Source organism: Epinephelus fuscoguttatus, linkage group LG4 (assembly GCF_011397635.1).
Source record: "Epinephelus fuscoguttatus linkage group LG4, E.fuscoguttatus.final_Chr_v1".
Lineage (NCBI taxonomy): Eukaryota > Metazoa > Chordata > Actinopteri > Perciformes > Serranidae > Epinephelus > Epinephelus fuscoguttatus.
This window is the reverse complement of record NC_064755.1, coordinates 26991311-27010544: the sequence shown is the minus strand read 5'-3', so window position 1 is coordinate 27010544 and position 19234 is coordinate 26991311. Positions and strand designations below refer to the sequence as shown.

General features: G+C 40.6%; 1 protein-coding gene across 1 annotated transcript in view; it reads left to right on the top strand.

The window, feature by feature from the left end:
- Positions 1–19234, top strand: part of megf11 (multiple EGF-like-domains 11) — a 99306-nt gene that overhangs the window by 51569 nt on the left and 28503 nt on the right. Inside the window, exons 7-10 of the mRNA XM_049575385.1 lie at positions 12915–13161; positions 13334–13454; positions 16375–16511; positions 18611–18823. Coding sequence (XP_049431342.1) covers positions 12915–13161; positions 13334–13454; positions 16375–16511; positions 18611–18823 — 718 coding nt within the window. The remainder of the gene's footprint in view (positions 1–12914; positions 13162–13333; positions 13455–16374; positions 16512–18610; positions 18824–19234) is intronic.

Genomic DNA, 19234 nt, shown 5'->3' with positions numbered 1-19234 from the left:
ATATATACTACCTTCCACTACATTTGCATTCATATACCTCTCTGTGCTGGTCGATAGGCTTTAGTGCTCTTTGACTCCAATTTTATTCCTTTATAACTTACTGCATGGGTACAGCTTTAGGTCATTCAAATAATGAAATCGACAGATTGGAAACATTATTTACAACCTTACACTTCAAATTGTTGTTTTTTAATGACTGGAAATCTGACATGGAGGCATATAAACCTAGCAGTGATAAAAGTAGTTGTACCTGTCAAGTTGACTTTATTTATATAACCCAATACCACAAATTTGCCTGAGGGGCAATCCTCTCTGCCCAAGGTGACAATGATTTAATTCTTATTAAAAGTTATACTATGCAGGATTGCTGGTTACTGTGAGTGAAATAAAGTAAAAGCCCCAGAGTCATTCTCGTTTGGTGTTTCACTATGCTATATTTGGCGCTGTGTCTCTTGGTTGCCTGCTGCTTACAGTCTGGCACCTGGTCACTACCTTTTCATAAAACACTGACCTCACCTGAGCAGTGTGGGGGTGCACACCTTTAAACTTCCTGCACAAAGAAAATAAGAACATACAGGCAGAGGGCAGAGAAAAATACACCTCCACACACTTCTGGTGGGTTCTAAGTGATGATTGAGAGTGTATGAGTCTATATATTGTATTTTAGATAAATCCTGTGCAGTATATATTTAATTTAGTGTTAGATTTTAGTTTAGTTTTAGTTTGTTTTCTATGTAAATTCACAGTTTCTATTTTCTACGATTAACTGGTTTCATTTGTAGTGGTATTTGTTTGCCTAAGGAGTGATTCAGGAGTGTTTTTTTTTCTTACACGGATTGTTAGTATACCACCAGATCACATTATTGATTAGTAGCAGCAAAGAACCAAGCAATAATACAAAGTCTTCAACATTAAATTCTGGGATGACTTGTTTCGTGTTTTAACCTTTACAACCCTTGGAGCAAAGTGTTGGTGCACCTTTCATGCATCTCATTAAATGTTAAATGTTATAGGAAATTCTTAAGATTTGAAACCAAATTTTCATGGACTTAAAAGCCTGTTGAGTTACTGTCCTCCCCAAACTCTAACCTCTTTAAAGGTATAATAGGCAGGATTGTTGCTTACTGTTTGTTCACACGCTTGCAGAGAAAAACTAAGTAAAAGCCAAGCCTAGATTTACTCTCGTTTGGCATTTCGCCTCACTGAATTCTCAGGGTTTTTTTTTCTTTGATTTTGGCGCTGTGCCTCTTGGATGCCTGCTGATTGTGGTTATGGCTTTTTATAAAGTCCCAGTCTCACCTGAGTGCTGTGGGTGTACACACCCTAGATATCCTGAATGCAGAAAAACATTCACAGAGTTGGTCACAGATCATTAATTAAGAGGTATTACTTCTGTCTGGGTCTATATGTTGCCTATATATTCAAGTTCAAGAGGTAACTGTGCAAAGTTTTAAGTACCTGTGCTGTTAAGTTTGGATTCATCTCAATCCTCTCTTGCAGCACATACAACTTTATCTATTGACTGTATTTTAAGTATGTTCCAAAGACTTGTACCAAAATACAGCTAAATCCACTGATTCTATTTGTAGTTGCATTTGTAGTCACAAGAGCAAACTAGAGCAATCAATGTAAGCAGCTCACCACATAAGCCAAAAGAGGCAAAAAGATATGTGTTTGCAACATACTGAGTGTACTGGTAGTCATCTGTGAATTTAATTATGCTGTAGGAGTGATTTGAAAAATTCCTGTGGACGTTTTGAAACATTTCCCACCGTGAAAACTTGTCACCATTAAAGCACAATGTAACTGTCATGGATTGAAGCTGACCACTGTTCTCTATGAAGGATTAAAATGCCACGTTTGAAGCCTAAAGAGGTTTTGAGTATTTGGTGGTGAAAAGACTTTCAAGTATTTAATGTGGAGGTAAAGAAAGTCATGCAGCCCTGCTCATATTAGAAGACAACAACAAAATCTGTTTTCCTTGTAGTTTAGTTTTAGGAAGCTTCCCTGATCACATTTTCTGTTTTGGGGTTTGTTAACAAAAATAACACTGCAGCCAGAGGTGATTTTGTCCAGTGAGTTTCATGCTATTGTTTAAAAAATGTGTTTGCACAGCAAACTATATTTAACTTCATGGCTGTTTAGTGTTGGTTATTTGTGCATAATGGCCCCTTGTGTCAGAAACATGTGGAGATGAATGTTTTTCTGTGGTGTGGTGTTGAATGTACGGTGCAGCGAGGGGCTCGGCTTGACAGCTGCAGGCTGCAGGTGTCCGTATAGTGTGAGAAGCTGCACTGGCGCTAATATTTGTGGTTTTGTTTAGTGATGCACTGAACAAAACCTGCTTTTATAACCTGCTATTTTCAGTAAAACAGCCTGGCACGTACATAGATAATTGATGTCATGTTGATGTTAAAACAGACTGGTTTAAAAAATCTCTTTCAAGCTCGCACCACCTGATAGCATGTCCTAGATTCACCTATGACTGTCTGTGTCTCCTTTGTGTGTTGTGCGGAGAGGAACTAACTTGTGTCACATGTAACTCTCCTTATACAGTAGTATTTACAAAAACTGTTAATAGGCCGAGTTGGATTTTCAGTGTCTCTGCATAACTCTGGAACTCATACTGTGCACATAGAGGTGCACTAATTAGTAGCATGTGCACAAATTTAACAGCCGCAGCTTTCTCTAGTTTAGTGCCTCATTTATTAAGCCCACTTATGCAAATCAAGTCAGTCATAATTCTCTAATTAGAATACCAGAGGCACAACAATAGCCCCTCACACTGCAGCCTCGCACTCCAAATGAAGGAGCGCAGGTGAAGGAGCACACTGTGATTTTATCACTATAAACCACAAAAAGCTGTGAAATGAAGTGTTGGCGCCAAGTTTTGTTCATCTCATCTCAATTTGAGGTTTTAGTTCGCTTTCTGTTTCATCAGGAAATCGCGGGAATCTCTAATTTCATTTATTTCATCGTCTCACATTTCAAAGGCGAGGGTTAGTGAATGGAACATCTTTTAGTTGTTTGTTACCGTATCTGTTGTACATATGAAAATATACATCAACTGTGGCTTTCTCAGGGTAACAGGCTGTGCCCTCTCAATATGTGGTGTGGTAAAAAATGGGTTAGGGTTTTCCCATTTACCTCAAGACTGCACAATATATATTTTTTTAATCTTAATTATATTGTCAACTCGCATGATAAACACACCACAAAAGGCTGCGATATTGCACTCATAGATTTTTATTAGTTAGCTGAAAGAAAGTGACAGTAGAAAACTGCACTTTAAAGTCAGCGATGTTACAGTGCCATTTTTTCCTTCCCAATATCAATTCTGATACTCAAACCTAAGTATTGACTGATACTAGGTACTGATCCAATACCACTGTGTTAAAAAACATTTAACAGCTTGAAACCACCGACCCTGTATGGATGTGACATGATTGCTGCCATTGTTGTATGGCATGGCTCAGGTTAAACCCTAAACTGGTGGGACTTCACAGTGTAAAATATTGATAAATTGCTGACATACTGCTAACGGCTAATGCTACACTATTTATTGGAAATCCATTCTTCTTCACTGTTCTGAAACAGTAGTTCCCAGTGGCTGCACAGCACAGCTCTTTGTGAAGGCTATACTGTTTTACAGTGGTGAACAAGAGCTCATTTCCAGGGAAACAGATGTTGTATTGTGATGTGAAACTACTTTAAAGTTTATTAATAATTACCTGGTGTCCGATTGGTGCATAGACTTGTGTACTCACCGATACCTGATCCAGCATTTAAGGCAGTATCAGAGACATTTCAGTGGTGGAGGGAGTATTGAGATAATTTTCTAAAGTAAAAGTAGTACTACCACACTTTTAAATAAACTCAATTACAAGTGAAAGTCCAGCATTAAAAAGATTTACTCAACTAAAAGTACAGAAGTATTTGCAAACAAACAAATACATTGAAAGTACTCATAATGCAGTTATTCTTGGATCATGATATTTGATGCATTAATATGTAAGTGGTACTTTATTGTTGTGGTGGACTGAGGTGGGGTAGGTTTTAACTGCTTTATATGCTGTTTGGTAGTTTTATCTGTGATGGTGCATCATATTGTTTTAACTGATGAAAGATGAAAAGGTAATTATAGCTGTGACATAAATGTTATGGACTCTAAGTGCAATTTTTGCCTCTGAAATGTAGATGTTTAACGTTGCATTAAATGGAAATACTAAAGTACAAGTACCTTAGATTTGTATTTCAATGCAGTATTGGACTCAGTTATTTCTTGTGCGGAGAGACTCTGAATTCTTCATGCACACAGCTGTATCAACACCGCAGCAAACATTCATGAAATATTGCCCTGATGATTCTTTGACTTTCTCATGATGCTGACGGGGGTGCCCCTATTGGCATTATATGAACGTACATCTGTCTCCACTGTGTGGCCGCACCCCGTCACATCGACTGCTGTTGCCCCATGGCACATTCTACTTCATCCTAATTAGAATTAATAATTGAAAATAGGAAATCAATGTGTGCAAATTAAGTGTGGTAACAGTTGGTTTTATTGGGTTGACACTGTTTTTTGAGCGGCCGCGGCGTTGCCCGTGCCTGAGCCACTGTAGTGTGTAATGTCTGTGATGCGGTACAATCGTGGCTTTATTTATACTCCAGTCAGTGTGTGCTGGTATGTACTGTAGATAAATGTCCATCTCTGCTCTGATTGCTTTTTTGTTGTTGTCCCATGGCAAGAGAGCAGAGGGTTTGTTTTCTGCAGGACAGGGTGAAGGGTAAATTATTAATTGGAAGGAGCAGTGGGCTGTGTAACAATTTGCTGATCCAGAAGCTTTCATGAGCCGTGTCAGGTTCTGTTGAACAACTGACTGGTTTACTGCACTGAGGCAAAAAGCAGCTCTTGCAGCCTGCTTGCATTACCGCTCAACACGGCCTGTTTTATTAGAAAGAGAGGGGCTGCTCTTAAAGTCAAATCACTCTTAAGTGCTTGTTTTGAATAAGCATGTGATGACCTGGCCTTGTCTGTCTTGGTCAACCACTGGCCCCGTTAACCCCGTTAGAGCCGCGCTGCAGAAGAACCGCCTGGCACCTGTGCGGCTCCTATTGATCTGGGTTCACATCCTGAATAGAACTTGAACAAATGATCAGATCCTCCTCGGGATAAACAACCAAGCCAGACTTTTTAATCAGTAATGTATAGTCTTTAAAGAATTAAGTTATTCACTCATTAGTTTGTGGTTTCAAGCAGGCAACAGTCAGATCTTGTTACTTCTTATCCAGCTGCGAGGTGGTATCAGGAGGGAGCATGTGGTGCATTATGGTGAACAGTCTGAGCAGCAAACTCTGTTAAGAGAGTCTCCGTGTTGTTCTGTGGGTTTGGTCCTGTGCTGCTCTTCGCCCCAGGGGAATGTGAACACACAGGGGCTTGGGTAAGATGAATTAGGGCAGGACAAACGACACGCCCCACAGCAGAAGCTGCAGCACGCTGTTATTCCAATTCAGCAGAACTGCCCCCATGACTATTGGCAGTTTCTTCTGTATATTTAGAAATTCATTTGTCAAGCTCACAGGGATGCATCTAAACTGTTTACTTGTCGTGTCTGGGTTTTGAGGACTAATAAATAACAGTGTAATAGGTGTCAGCAGAACATGGAGGGGACAGTAGGGGCCTGTCTTGTAGCGTATTGGCAGCTTTTACAGCCACAAGTCTAACAAAGCTGAGAGACATTTATCACTCAATGCAAATTTACCACTTTACACAACAATCATCACTTTCCCTCAAGACCCTGGTACCAGTCCTGTCGTCTTTTCACTCTATTAGTCTGCGTCATTGAGTCGGGGAGCTGTGATGAATAGCTGAATGTTGAGTCGGGCTTTTATTGAATAACTCCTTTTACAAATAACTCATATTGACTGAAGAACAGAATATAAGACGTTCTTGTGTCAGCTAAATTGTAGGCAGAGCTGTTTCATTGTTCCTTTTAAGAATTATCATCTTAACATTTAAAAATCTGTAAAGAAAGCCCGTCTCTTCATGCCATTTTGAAAAACAGTGACTCGCCCGTATTAATTCTGGTCATGGAGTGTAATTTGAAAATTCAGATCTGTCAAGGAGTGAAAAAAAAGAACAAGAACAAAGCTCAGTGGTACAAAGCGTGAATGAGACAATATGAAACTCAGAGGTGCGCTCTTCTCATGAGGCGATGCAGGAGACTCGTCAAGACAATGAGTCACGCTGCTTTGCTTTGCCACAAGCTCTGCTAAAGAGTAAGCGAGGAGTAAAAGGCTCTCAGGAGCCAGAGCATTTTGCCTTCTAATGTCTTGTATGAGTTGAGTTATTCCCTGAGTGTCAACAGTGTGTGTTAATAATAGTTATGTGACAGTGAGTGACTCAGGCAGTGGGGATTGAACTCAGGCTGAGTGCCAGATATTCCAATAGCAGTAATGTGGTTTTCCTAGTTAGAGCTGGCAAAGCAGCAAACGACTGTCTGCACCCACCACCTCGAGTAGCCGGCGTTCATACCAGCCGTGATTCAAATTGAAGTTTGCTGTTGCCCTGCGTCCAGCAGCTGAATAAATGAAGTTTAAAATTCTGGAGCCATTTGAATGGGGAGATATATCCTGCGTTTTAAAGAGCTTGACTCAGGCCCTCATTTTGAATTTAGCTTTGAGAGGCTTTCTGTGGCACAGACTCATAGAGAACAGTGACAAACATTTTGCTGAAGAGGCCAAGTTCAGGAGAACTTCTGAATGAAGTCGCTTGCAGAAAGCTGTTTGGTTTTAATCCTGTTGCAGCCAGCCCCTGATCATGCAGACTCTTGAGCACACTTCAAAGCTCAGCACCACCACGATGGCTCTCTCAGCCCATTCTTTGGACATCACCTTCAGAAGTTTGCTATCTGCCGGTACCCCTCAACGTGATCTGTTTTGTTCCAGCCAAGGGGATTATACCCAGCACCTTGGGATTGGACCTTTCCCTGTGTGTGAGGTTATCCACATTCCAACTGTTATGCCTTATGAGCTCTGAGAGTCCGGGCTGACTGGTGTATGTGTCCTTTGGTTAGGCTCACTGACCCAGGCCAGTCCAGTTAATGGGCAGGATTGCAGCCTCTCTAGTTTCAGACTTGAGTGGGATTCACTGCCTACACACCACAACCCACAGGGGGTCCTCATCACCTCGCACAATTTAGCTGTACTCTCCAGAAGCTGAAGCCTTCATGCTACATGCTACTTTCTTCTGCCTTTTCTCTCTGTTTTTTGCCCACAGCTCATCATGAACTCTGACTCCTTAATCACAGTTAAATGCTGTCAGAGCTGGGAAGTGAGAGACTACTGGGTAAAGTTTGAGAACCTCTGTGTAGGAGAGAGACAGCGAGATAATGGGCTTTGCTCTCAATGTGCTGAGGCCTCTAACTGCAAGCTAAAGAAGGTTTAAAACTTCAAATGGTAACATTTGTTGAGCTCCTAAGCACCAGAAAAGTCTGCAAATTAAGCGCTGGATAGATTTTGGTTTATTTCTGTTTTTCTCTGCCGCTCCGGGTATTTTTTTTTTTTTTTTTTTTTTTTTTACTGACATCACATTTTGAGTTATACATGTAGGAATCTAAAATGCACTCTTTATTAGTGTGGTCAAGGTTTGAAGCTGAAACCAGAGGTGATGATGCCTCCAGTTATTTAGACACTGCCTGTTTTTGTACTGTGCTGAGGGAGCACTGTTGAGCTGAGGGAGCTCTGATGAGTGCTTATAGAGTGCTAAACCAAGTTGCAGCTAAACTGCTCATCCATTACCCCCGGCCGCCCGCACACACCTCAGATTTAATGTGCCAGGGTCGTTTGCGTGGCAGCAGCTCAACCTTCAGGGAACTCATTCATGCCAGACTGGAGGCCAGGAGCAGATTAGATCAAATCAGTGTGAGGCCTGTGATGTGGCCTCTAGTCTGTCCGACCGCTGAAGTAATACCGCACTAGCCCAGAGTTTCAGGACCCCCTTCAGGGCAGACCTGTCTGTATCAGGGAAGGGCTGATCATCTTCCTGCTGTGCACCTGGAAAAACAAGCTTCAGTGCCGACCATGAAACAGGGTTCATTAAGCTCCCACTCTGGCTGATCACAGCTCTGGCAGAGCGAGCATACAAGGAGGGGGAGCAGTGTCTTTACATTTACAACGGAGGCTGCGATGATGTGAGAATCAATAGTGGAATATTCACCGCCATGGCTGCTGTGTCGGCCTGGATCTCAAGCTGGGCTTTTATGTGAGGCAATACAGCTGCTGCTGCTGCTGCTGCTGCCGGAGAGACGTAAGGCCATACCAATCACTTAAATCACCACTACATCCTCGAAAGAACAATTACCCTGGTGAGAGGGAAGACTGCCTACTACTCAGGCTCCACGCCGATTGTTCTTCACATAAAAGACGGCTGTTCATTTAACCTTGAAGATTAGGTATTAGCTCGCAGTTTATGGGACTTATTGAGTTTTTCTAAACAGAGACATCCCCCCGAGGAAAGTGAGAATTGCTTGTTTTACATCATTCCCTTAGGTACCACTTAATAATGTCACTGAGCTATTTACATTAACCCATGTAAAGCAGCTAGGTTATATAACTTAACCAATTTTCTCGAGTGCCAATATTACAATACGGCTGGGAAAGCTAATTTTGCTCTTCATTGTTACTGAGGGATGACACCTCTGGGGTCTGCATATTTGCACAGTCGTCACAGAGGATGAACATTGTCTCATCCAGGTGTTATTCCATCAAATTGAAGCTTTCTGCGCTATTACTCCAAGTTCAATACAATTAGTCAGCTTAAAGTAAGTTTAGCAAAATTTGAGAAGTAAGTATTTGTCACCAGAGCTGCAGCAGTTTGTTTCACTGCTTCCAGTACTCTGATAAGAGTTTTTCTTTTTGACAGCTGATTGCTGAAGTTGCACCTGAAAAAAAGGTGTTAAAACACACACAAGTAACAAACTGTTCCATATAAATATCACTTGTTCTTCTTCATAATCTTTGCATCCTCTTTTGCTCTTCCATCTAGAGGTGTGAACAGCTTGCACATTAGCTTCCCTTTTTTGCAGATTAAATTCAGGGTGTTGTTCATGCCTTCCTCTGTGCTGGTTGTGGTGTGTCAACATCACATATTCTCTCTCAGTCTGGTTCAGTATACATCTTCACCAGTTTCAGAGTGACAGACCTGTAGTTTGCACATGTAACATTTTACCTGTTGGTAATGTAGAGTTTAAGTCATCCTACTACAGGGGAAGAGCCAGGAATGTGAGTTAAACCTGCTTTAATATTTTTGATATTAACACTGAAGCTAATGACTTAATGTATAATGGTGATAATGCTGAAATCACTTAAACTCCATCCTATACTACAAAGATTTTTAGCCTCTTTTAACATATTGTAGTGCCAGGATTTTACTTCAGGGCAGAACGAAAATGATTTAAATCAGGAGAGACTCATTCTGAGTGAAAGAATATTCATTTACACATGCAAAGAAGTATGTGAAATGTGAAAAGTCTTTGGCAATTAGACCTCATCATCATGTTATGTATTTTAAGAGTGGTGGTGAAGCCGTAGCACAGGGATACTCGCTTTGTTGAGGGCCACTTTTGGAAAATGACAGGGGGGGGGGGGGGCACTTAATAAACAAACATTAATAATATCTAATGAATTGCCTTTAGTCAACCTTTCAACATTTGCTGTCCTTACTCAACTTTGCCTGAAGGCAAATTCAGTCGCAGCAGCCCCACACTGGTCAGGCGCATGCAGGGGTGGTTCAAGGATTTGAGGACATTCAGGACTTAGCCAGGACTTCTGCCAGGATGTCCTTCCCTGGCACTTTTTTAGATAAACTAGCTCTATTTTGATACTTTTTAATGCACTCTGGCATCTTATTTACATTCAAAGCACAAAAAGATCCCAGTGTGGATCAATTTATTTTCACTGTAACTAAGACAGGCCACCCGGCACCCTATCGCAGGCCAGATTTGGCCCAGGGGCTGTAAGGTGAGTATCACTGCCTGAGAAGAATAGAAAACCCACCTGTGGGGTCCAGAGAATGGTGGTGGTGGTGATGAGATGAAGAGGGTGCTGAGGAGCGTTTGCTTCACCTAGACACTGGATTAGGTGACTGGAGGTGAATGGGGTGAAGGAGGGTGCGATGTTTCCGCCTAAAATGACAGCTGACAGCAGCAGAGGGGAGAAAAGTGCTGCATTCAGCCCTGACAAAACATAACAAAAGGTTTACTAAAACAGAAACAGTGGTGCGTGGAACACCCTGTTGTGTTATGCAGGCTCACTGCCTTTTGATACAGCAGGGTTGAATTCAATTCAGTCCAAGGGGAAGAGAGAAGAGAGAGAGAACTTTATCGGCAGGGGAAACAAAAGTTTACATTGTCCAAGTAAATGTACCTCAAAACCTGTTGGACTGTTTAACTGTAGAGAAATGGTGCAGATTAGATGTGCCACACAGCAGCAACATGATTGGCTGATAGAGCTCATGGTAAAATTTGATTGGTTTAACTGGAGGTGTGAACGCCCATAATGAGCTGGTAGCAAGAAATCAGGGGAGTGAGAAACAGACAGAGAATTGTGATGAATGAAGCTTGAAGATAGTCTTCCTGATTAAACTTACGCTGAGCTCCATTACTAGAGTAGTGATTAATTAATCAACAGAGAATGAATCAGCGATTATTTTGATAACTACGTCACTGTTTAGATCAATGTTTAAGGAAAAATGCCCAAAATGCACTGCTTCCGGCCTTTAGATGTTAAAACGTGTGTGTTCCTGAGCCTCGTTTAATCTCAAACCTAATATCTTTGGAGTTCTGGACCACTGAGGACAGCACAAGCAATTTAAAGGCATTACCTTTGTCTCGAGGAACAAACGATTAAACCATCAAGAAAATAATCTGCAGCTTAACTGAGGATGAAAATATAGTCGCAGCCCTGCTCTCATCAACCTTTAGACAGCTTCTTAAAGCAAACAAACTCAGCTAAACCAGTTATGTGCTAATTACCAAGCACCTAATGACTAAAGGTTAGCTGGTAAATATAGGAACGTATGTATTGTAATTAAATAACTGTGATATTTCTGTTCAGGGAATAAACAACACCTATAGAGGACCATGATATTTAGTTCAAATAAGTCAGAACGAAAATAAAATCAACAAGTATGTGATTAACTTTGCTGTCATAACTGTTTATATTGCCCATATACACATGTCCAATTCATACATATGTTTAGTGACTCAAAGAAAGACAAATGATCAACTTGATTGAGCGACCTGTCTGTGAAGCAGCTGTAATGTTTGTCCTACACAGTGTATTTTTCAGCCAGAAGCTTTCTCTCGTCACTTCTCTGGGGTACCAACAGGTTTGGTTACAGTTTGATTAATGTTTTGGAAGGTTCATATTGACAGGCGTTATGAATTTTGTTCTGCCACGTCTCGGGCTTTATATTTGTCTCGCAGAAGCTTTGCACATATACCGGAGGAGTGTTTGTAGGTGTGAAACAGAAGCTCGGGTCACACACACACGGTGTCGTTTTGATTTCTGGCTCGGGTCCTTTCTGTTCGGAGTTTGCATGTTCTTCCTGGGTTTGTGTGTCTATTACTCTGAATGTGAGCGATCGATTGTCTGACAATGTTGGCTCGGTGATGGATAGCAACATCTGGTTTTCGCTCAGGGCGTGCTTGGATAGACTCCTGCGGCCTGTGACCCTGAGCAGGAATGAAGACAGTGAATGAATTTAAAAGATATAGCTGGTGTTATTGTATTATATATGTGTGGGGTTTTTTACGATTATATAACAACATGTCCAACTCTCGACACTTTATACTTCTGCACCTTGTCTGTGGCTCTCAGTCCCAGACTCATTTATTCTTACTTCAGATGTGGATAGGGTCAGGGGGTCATGAATATATGCTTTTATTCTTTTCATATTAGAAGTAATGTTACGTGGCTTAAACAGCTGGACACTGTAGCTTTTAGCAAATACTCAAAAAAGTGAATTTCCAGCCACTGAGTGACAGTGACATAGGCAGCCACCCATGACATTGACATTCAAAAAAAAATAAACATGAGAAATGGTGCAGTGTGTGTGGAAGACAGTAAGTGAAAAGGCGAAAACAAGAATATTAAATACCCTCTTCTCTTATTGTGTGTCAGCCAAGTTGTTTATTTGTGTTGATTTCTCATTAGCTCCTGTTCTTGTTCGTAATTAACACAATACTAATAATACTAATAATGATATAATAATGGCACCAGGGGAAGCTTGCTTTGGTGTTGAATGTGCTGGGTCCAGCGCTGGGTCCACTAGTGAGTATTTAGCTGGTGATGGTGTTTGTGAGACTGACTCATAATCAGCTACAGAGCCCATGTTCTTGATAATGAAGAGACATGTTACCCCGTGCAACAATGTGGCTAATTGATGTGTTTTTAATAGTTTTTTGATGACAATTGAGCGCTGTGGCACAGAGGAATAAGCTACATTAGGCTTTGGCTGCACTGACAATATTTGTAGGATCAATTCATTGTGGATTTTCATCTTTTTGTGGGATTTGTTGACAGTAAAATGATTTCTAAGATACCTATCCTTTAAGCTAAAAAACACATTTACATTAAACACTTAATAATTAATGATGTAGGTATAAATTGAAAAACAACATCAAGAATATCAAGCTTGTGGAGCACTGTTGAGTGGTGTCATTTACAGAAACTTCCATTATTCATCTTGAACCATTATATGTATTAAAGGAATCCATTTATGAGCAATTTTATCAGTTGCTGGCATTTATTTGATATGATATCAGATGTTTTCAAGGATAAATGCTGGTGCATATTCCTGTTCTGTTTTGTCACTCTGCTCTGTCTGATGCCACTTCTCTCTGTGCCTGCAGGCTGTGAGAGTGACTACTGGGGACCTCATTGCAGTAATCGATGCCAGTGCCAAAATGGGGCTAAGTGTAACCCCATCACAGGTGCCTGTGTCTGCACTGATGGGTACCAGGGATGGCGATGTGAGGAGCTCTGTGAGCACGGTTACTATGGCAAGGCATGCCAACTACCCTGCCAGTGTCTCAATGGTGCCACCTGCAACCACGAGACAGGAGAGTGCATCTGTGCACCGGGGTACTCAGGGGCTTTGTGAGTACTGGCAACATATTTATTCCTTTGCAACTTTTCCTTTGGTGTCTATGGAAATATACTGATATACTGTTGTTTGTCTGAGCGTTCTTTGTTGATGCAAAGAGCTGCAGGCAAACATAAGTTATGTGTCTGAGACGTTTGACTCTTGACTTGACTTATGTGGTGACAGCTGCGGAGAGCGCTGCCCCTCCGGTAGTCACGGGCCTCAATGTGAGCAGCGCTGCCCCTGTCAGAACGGAGGGACGTGCCACCACATCACTGGAGACTGCTCCTGCCCCACCGGGTGGACGGTAGGTCACACAAGTAAAGGTGTGAGGCCTGAGAGATGAAAAGACTTAGATATCGTTGGGTGTTCTGGAAAAAAAAAAACGTTTATATCTCTAATGAAGTCTTTACAACAGAGACTGACATGTTGAGAACATGGACCTTAGAATCAATATGCTGTGTTCAATTATAAATGAGAACGTGGGATTCTCTACTCCCTGCGAGGGAAAAAAGAGAATTGGAGTTCCTGGTGGGGAGGTTGAGCATGCTTTCTTAAACCTCAGTTCACAACGTAATGTCAAGTGAACATGGCCACCCACAGTTAACAGTATAAAGTGTTAGTTTAGGGACGTCCCAGTTGCCTATAGTTTTAAAGCAACTGCCCTGATTGGACTCAAGCTGGGGACCTTTGTTGCAAGACATTTGGTATATGCTCTACCATCATGTCTGTCTCTACTGTCAAACTATTAAACAAAGGCAACAAAGCAAAAACAAAACCTGCCCAGTTCACAGAGGAAAATGTTGGCATTGTACATTTCTGCAAACCACTAATATGTTACATCTGACTTTTCATACGAATCATATCCGTGTCTTCAGGTGTCATAGTTCTGATTACAGGTTAATGACCTGACTATGTCATTGGGAGGTGGAGGGGATGGTGAATGTGTGAGTGTTGGGGAGTAACTAATGACATGTAATTAAAATATACTGGTTCAAAGAAATCAAAAACAGTATATTAGAGGAGATGCAAAATCAGAGCACTGTAAATGTACTGTGTAATAAATATTAATGTAAGACAAACAATGCACACTGTATTTAGAAACATGCTTTATGGTAAACTACATGGAGCATAGTTTTGGCTGACGGCATGGAGGCATGCGTGTGCATGGGGCCGTGCGCGGGCACACAGGTACACACATACACACGCAACACGGAGAAAGAATGAAAGAAACAGTGCAAAGTGCACAACACAATCTTTAGTTTGTAATGTTTGTAGGCTAATGTCAGTAAAGTGAAAATACGTAACGGCTGGCTCGCACACACAGACACAGATGCGTGTTCATTCAGTAAAATAATTACATTAGTCTTCAGCAAGTGCTGGTGCTTGAAATTGCATGTCCCAGCCATAAACTGTGGTCCAAGCGCAGATGTTTTACAAGTGGTTTTGATCCGCAAGTGTTGGAGATAAAGGCTTCCCAGCCAAACTGTGGTCCCAGTGCAGGCGTTTTCCAAGTGGTCTCCGCGCATGCGCAGCTCGCGCTGCTAATGGTGCTCACAGTATGAATGGGTAGTGGACAAAAACGCGGATATAAACAGTAGAAATGTGGGAAAAATGCAAAAACGGCATCATGGCTGTCTGCACATGACCAAGATGAAAGCCTATGTGCAAGTTCAGAGAAATAGGTCAAAGCAGTGAGGAGGAAAACAGATGATGACAGATGGACGGAGGGACAGAGGTTTCTCCATTTAATAGTAGTATGTATAATATAAGAAAAAATATATAATTAAATTACAGTTACTAATCAAAATGCCTGTGATTACAAAGGGGTTACATCCAAATATGTTCTTTTTTAGTAAAAAATTTATATGTAGAGCATTCCATTCATTTTGTGACTGTACTTATTTTCGTCATGCAGGAATACCTTCTTTTGGCACACCAGATCTTCGGACATTTTTCAGCTTTATTGTCCAGTTTAAAACATTTGTTAGTAAATTAATCAAATGTGAGAACTATATTCATTTACTAAAGTATTTTTCTTTTTAAAAAAAGGGTAACATTTCAACACTCAAAAGTAACCTTCCCAACTCTGATGCCGTCACCTAGGCAGACAACTTGCCAAACTGCAAGTGACTGTTTGAGACCAACAGTAAACAAAAGCAGTTGTTTTTTAAGCGAGACATCGGCAGCTTTTACCACCAAAAACTGGTATTATAAGCCAAAACATGATATTTTCCTAACCATAAAAGTGTTTTTGTGCCTCAGCATAATCACACATTAACCACAGTGTTGTTGTGATGTAAAGAAACATGAAGTTTCAACATATTCGCCACACTATATTGTACAAAAGTTACATATCTGTGGTTTGCAGAAACGTTTATGCCAACAATTAGTCTGGGGATTTGGTTGAACAAAACTTTTTAAAAAGATAAGCTTTTTAAAGCACTGACTTTTTGGCATTTCTTTAAATGAGGGGTAGAAAATATGGATAAAATCTTCTCTTAAGGTGTACATGATTTTATATTGCAGTATTTATGTGTCACGGAAATTCATCAGAGAAACTGATTGTTTGTGAAAGAACCAGTTACAACTGCCTGTTTTCAGCTAATTTAGTGAATTAAATACCTGACAAATTGAGGGACTTCATCACATTCATTAAAAGAAAGCAGATAAATCCAATTTTGCTGTCCAGCATTCCTGCTTATTGACGTGTAACACAGTCCATAATTACTTAAAGCAATGGGTGATTTTAAAGGGACAGACACTGTGATATAAACAGTGTGATAAAATCTCTGAGGGTCAACACATTTCTGTTGTTGCGTGCTTTATATCGTCATAGTGCCCAACCCTACTTTAAATCAATTACTTGCCATCACAGCAACGACGATTGATTAACCATAACCATAACCTTGGGCTCGTTTGCATGTTATTGTTACCATGGTATCTCATGTAAAAATAATTCTGCATCAATGTGAACTGTCTGAAGATAATGAAAACAGTGTCAAAAGAAGAACTGAGTTGTTTTGTTGAGGTTATTTCTGTAATGTAAAACTGTATTTTATGCTTTAAGCAGGAGGATATCAGGCACATGCCAGAAACAGATAGGAAATTACAAACAGCATTTCCAAATACCAGTAAAACAGAGGTGTGAAAGTTTGGTCTTTTCTGTCCTGACGAGGTCGTGAGCGATGTATCTCATGTGGCTCTTTGCTGGCTGTTTTTCAAAGGGTTCAGTCTGTGCCCAGCCGTGCCCTCTTGGCAAGTACGGCATCAACTGCAGCAAGGACTGTTCCTGTCGTAATGGCGGACTGTGCGACCATGTCACGGGGCAGTGCCAGTGCGCAGCTGGCTTCAGTGGACGCAGGTACACAGATGACACCTCTGGCAGAGAGGCAGCCGAATTGTTATGCACAAAAGCCTTTTGTGAAGTGCTCTGCGCAAACTTTTGTGCTCCTACTTTGAAAATAGGTCAGACAATGGCATGATTTATTGATATTGGTATTTAATGCAAAGGGATGATTTCATGCCGTTCAACATTCAACAGTCACTCATTGACCTATTCTCTTTGTTGACGTCCAAATGAGGTGCAAACCTGGCTGTTCTTTAAAAAGAGAAAGGAAATGCTATAATCTCATGCTCAGGAGAAATAAGCATTTATAAATGCCCATTAGTCCATTTGAAGGTGGAATGGAAGCTTTTAATAGGGGTGTTTATGTTTAATTAATCTTATACTTCATGCTGGCCAGCAAGGTTTCATGTCTTCAGCCTTCATCCTCCTCCACTCCCAGCCTGCCCATTGATCTCACCATGGGCTACAAGCTGTTTGGATTCTGCTCATTAATTATAAGTAATGGGCTTATATTAAGGTCTCATTGAAATCCACAGATCTTTTTAGTTCCCCATGCCTGCCAGAGCAGCCCAGAGCAGCCTAGGTTTATTAGTTCAGCTAAAGCAATTGTCTCTTGGATGGAAACACTTCCTCGACAAGACCTTTCCTTTACTTTATTATTTTGTAAAATTGCCCTCATTCATTTTGTCAGTGGCAGGTGAATTAACCTGTCAGGAATAATCTGAGATTGTGTTAGCCCCCACCCTCTCCTGTCTAGTTTAATAATACCATTGCCCCCTGATAAAACTAAAGCCAGGGTAATTTAAACATGAAACATAACTCGCCCATTTTGTAATGTAATTGAGCTATTTGTAATAGCTTTGTTAGACTCTTGAGATTAATACTCCACCAGGATTTATAGTTAAGTCAGTATGTTTAAGTGAAGATAAAATCCATTTTCTGATCTACTTCAGTTCTGCACAAGGAGAAACTCTTCAGAAGTTGTTATTTCTGTGGTTGATGACGATTACTAAGTCTTGTCCAGCTCCCGCGGAGAAGTCCTGCCTGCTGACAGCATGGGGCTGCTTTTAGGGCTTCCCCATCATGTACTCGTTTAAATTTGTCCGCGCCAGCCTCGGATTTATGAAAATGTTTTTGAATTAAATATTCATTATTTTAATTATGAAATATAAAAAGACTATTAATAATCTAAGTTTTTTTTTTTTTTTTTTACAATCACAGCTGAAAAGTTTTATTCCAAAATGAAAAAGCCACTGTTTTCAAATACTTGCAGAGACATTGCATTGTACAAAATCATTGTCATGAAAGTTACAGGTATTACTTTACTCCCTCCTCTCAGAGAGGCATATTTTATAGAAGTTAGAACAACAACAGTTTTTTAAACACAAAGAATTTCAGCTCCAAATTGGATAATTACTGTTTCAGTTGTAGTTATATGTAAGTAGTAGATGTGCAGCAGTAACAGCAGTGGTGGTGTAATAAAAGGGGCAATAATGCCATGAATAAAATTAAATATAATCACCCTCAGTCTTTCTTCATGTACACATATACTGCATCTACATATAGAATGTGTATTTTTTTCATGCCAACAATTGGTGCTTATTGTCACTCTTGACTGGTCTGATCATTTTATTGATTAACTGCATGAAATTACAAAAAAGAAAAAAAGAAAAATACACTGTCATGGTTTGACAGAGTTGAAGGTGTTTAGGTAGTAGACATGGAAATCACAAGAAAACTCCAAGACATTCTATTTTTAAAAAATTTAAATGCCTATATTTTTTTGTTTGTTTGTTTTTGAGTTTTTTTTAAGTCTAACATGACCATGTCATGATAATAAAGGCATTTTAATTGTCTGATAAAAAAGAGAGTGACTTGGAGTTATTTTTGTTGAAACAAATTGTTTGTTTTACCCAACCAACACTTTAAAACCCAATTATTTAAGTTGTCATTATATAAAACACAGAAATGAGCAAAACTTTAGCAACAATTGTGTCAGCTCTGGTGTTTTAATGTATCACATGTACAAAGGCACTTCATGTAACCACTCCTTACTCAATTTTTTATGTACTTTTTACTGCCTCAATTTAAAAGACAGTGTCATTTTCCTCCAGGTGTCAGGATGACTGTCCTGTGGGCACCTTTGGTCCGCAGTGTAACCAGAAGTGTGAGTGTCAGAATGGAGCCAAGTGTCACCATATCAATGGAGCCTGTCTGTGTGAAACAGGGTTTAAAGGCCCTAATTGCCAAGAGAGATTCTGTCCCCCAGGCCTCTACGGCCTCATCTGTGACAAGTACTGCCCCTGTAATACCACCAACACTGTGAGGTAAGTGAGACATAAGTGCAAGGCCGCACACAGTTTCACTTTGACCGAGCCCTGAAGCGGAGCCCCCTCGTAGCTCCTTATGAATTAAGACTCCTCCAACTCCAATTTTGCTTCATCTAAGCTCTAAGCCAGCACTCATTCTGAAGTCTGGACACCTCTTAGCCATGTCATCCAGTTAGCTTTTAATCGCGACCTTTGCTTCATTCATAATTTCTCAGCAGCATTCATAGTTAATGCAATGTTAATGCTCTGATTCCGGCTGGAGTTGGGCACCGACCGTAGAAGTCATTACAGACTGAAGGAGAAAAGGGACACCTCATCTATCTGAAACAAGCACGTAGACACATGGATGGATGAATTGCTGTTGGCACAGACTTCACACTTTGACCCTGCTCACGAATGAAGTGTTGA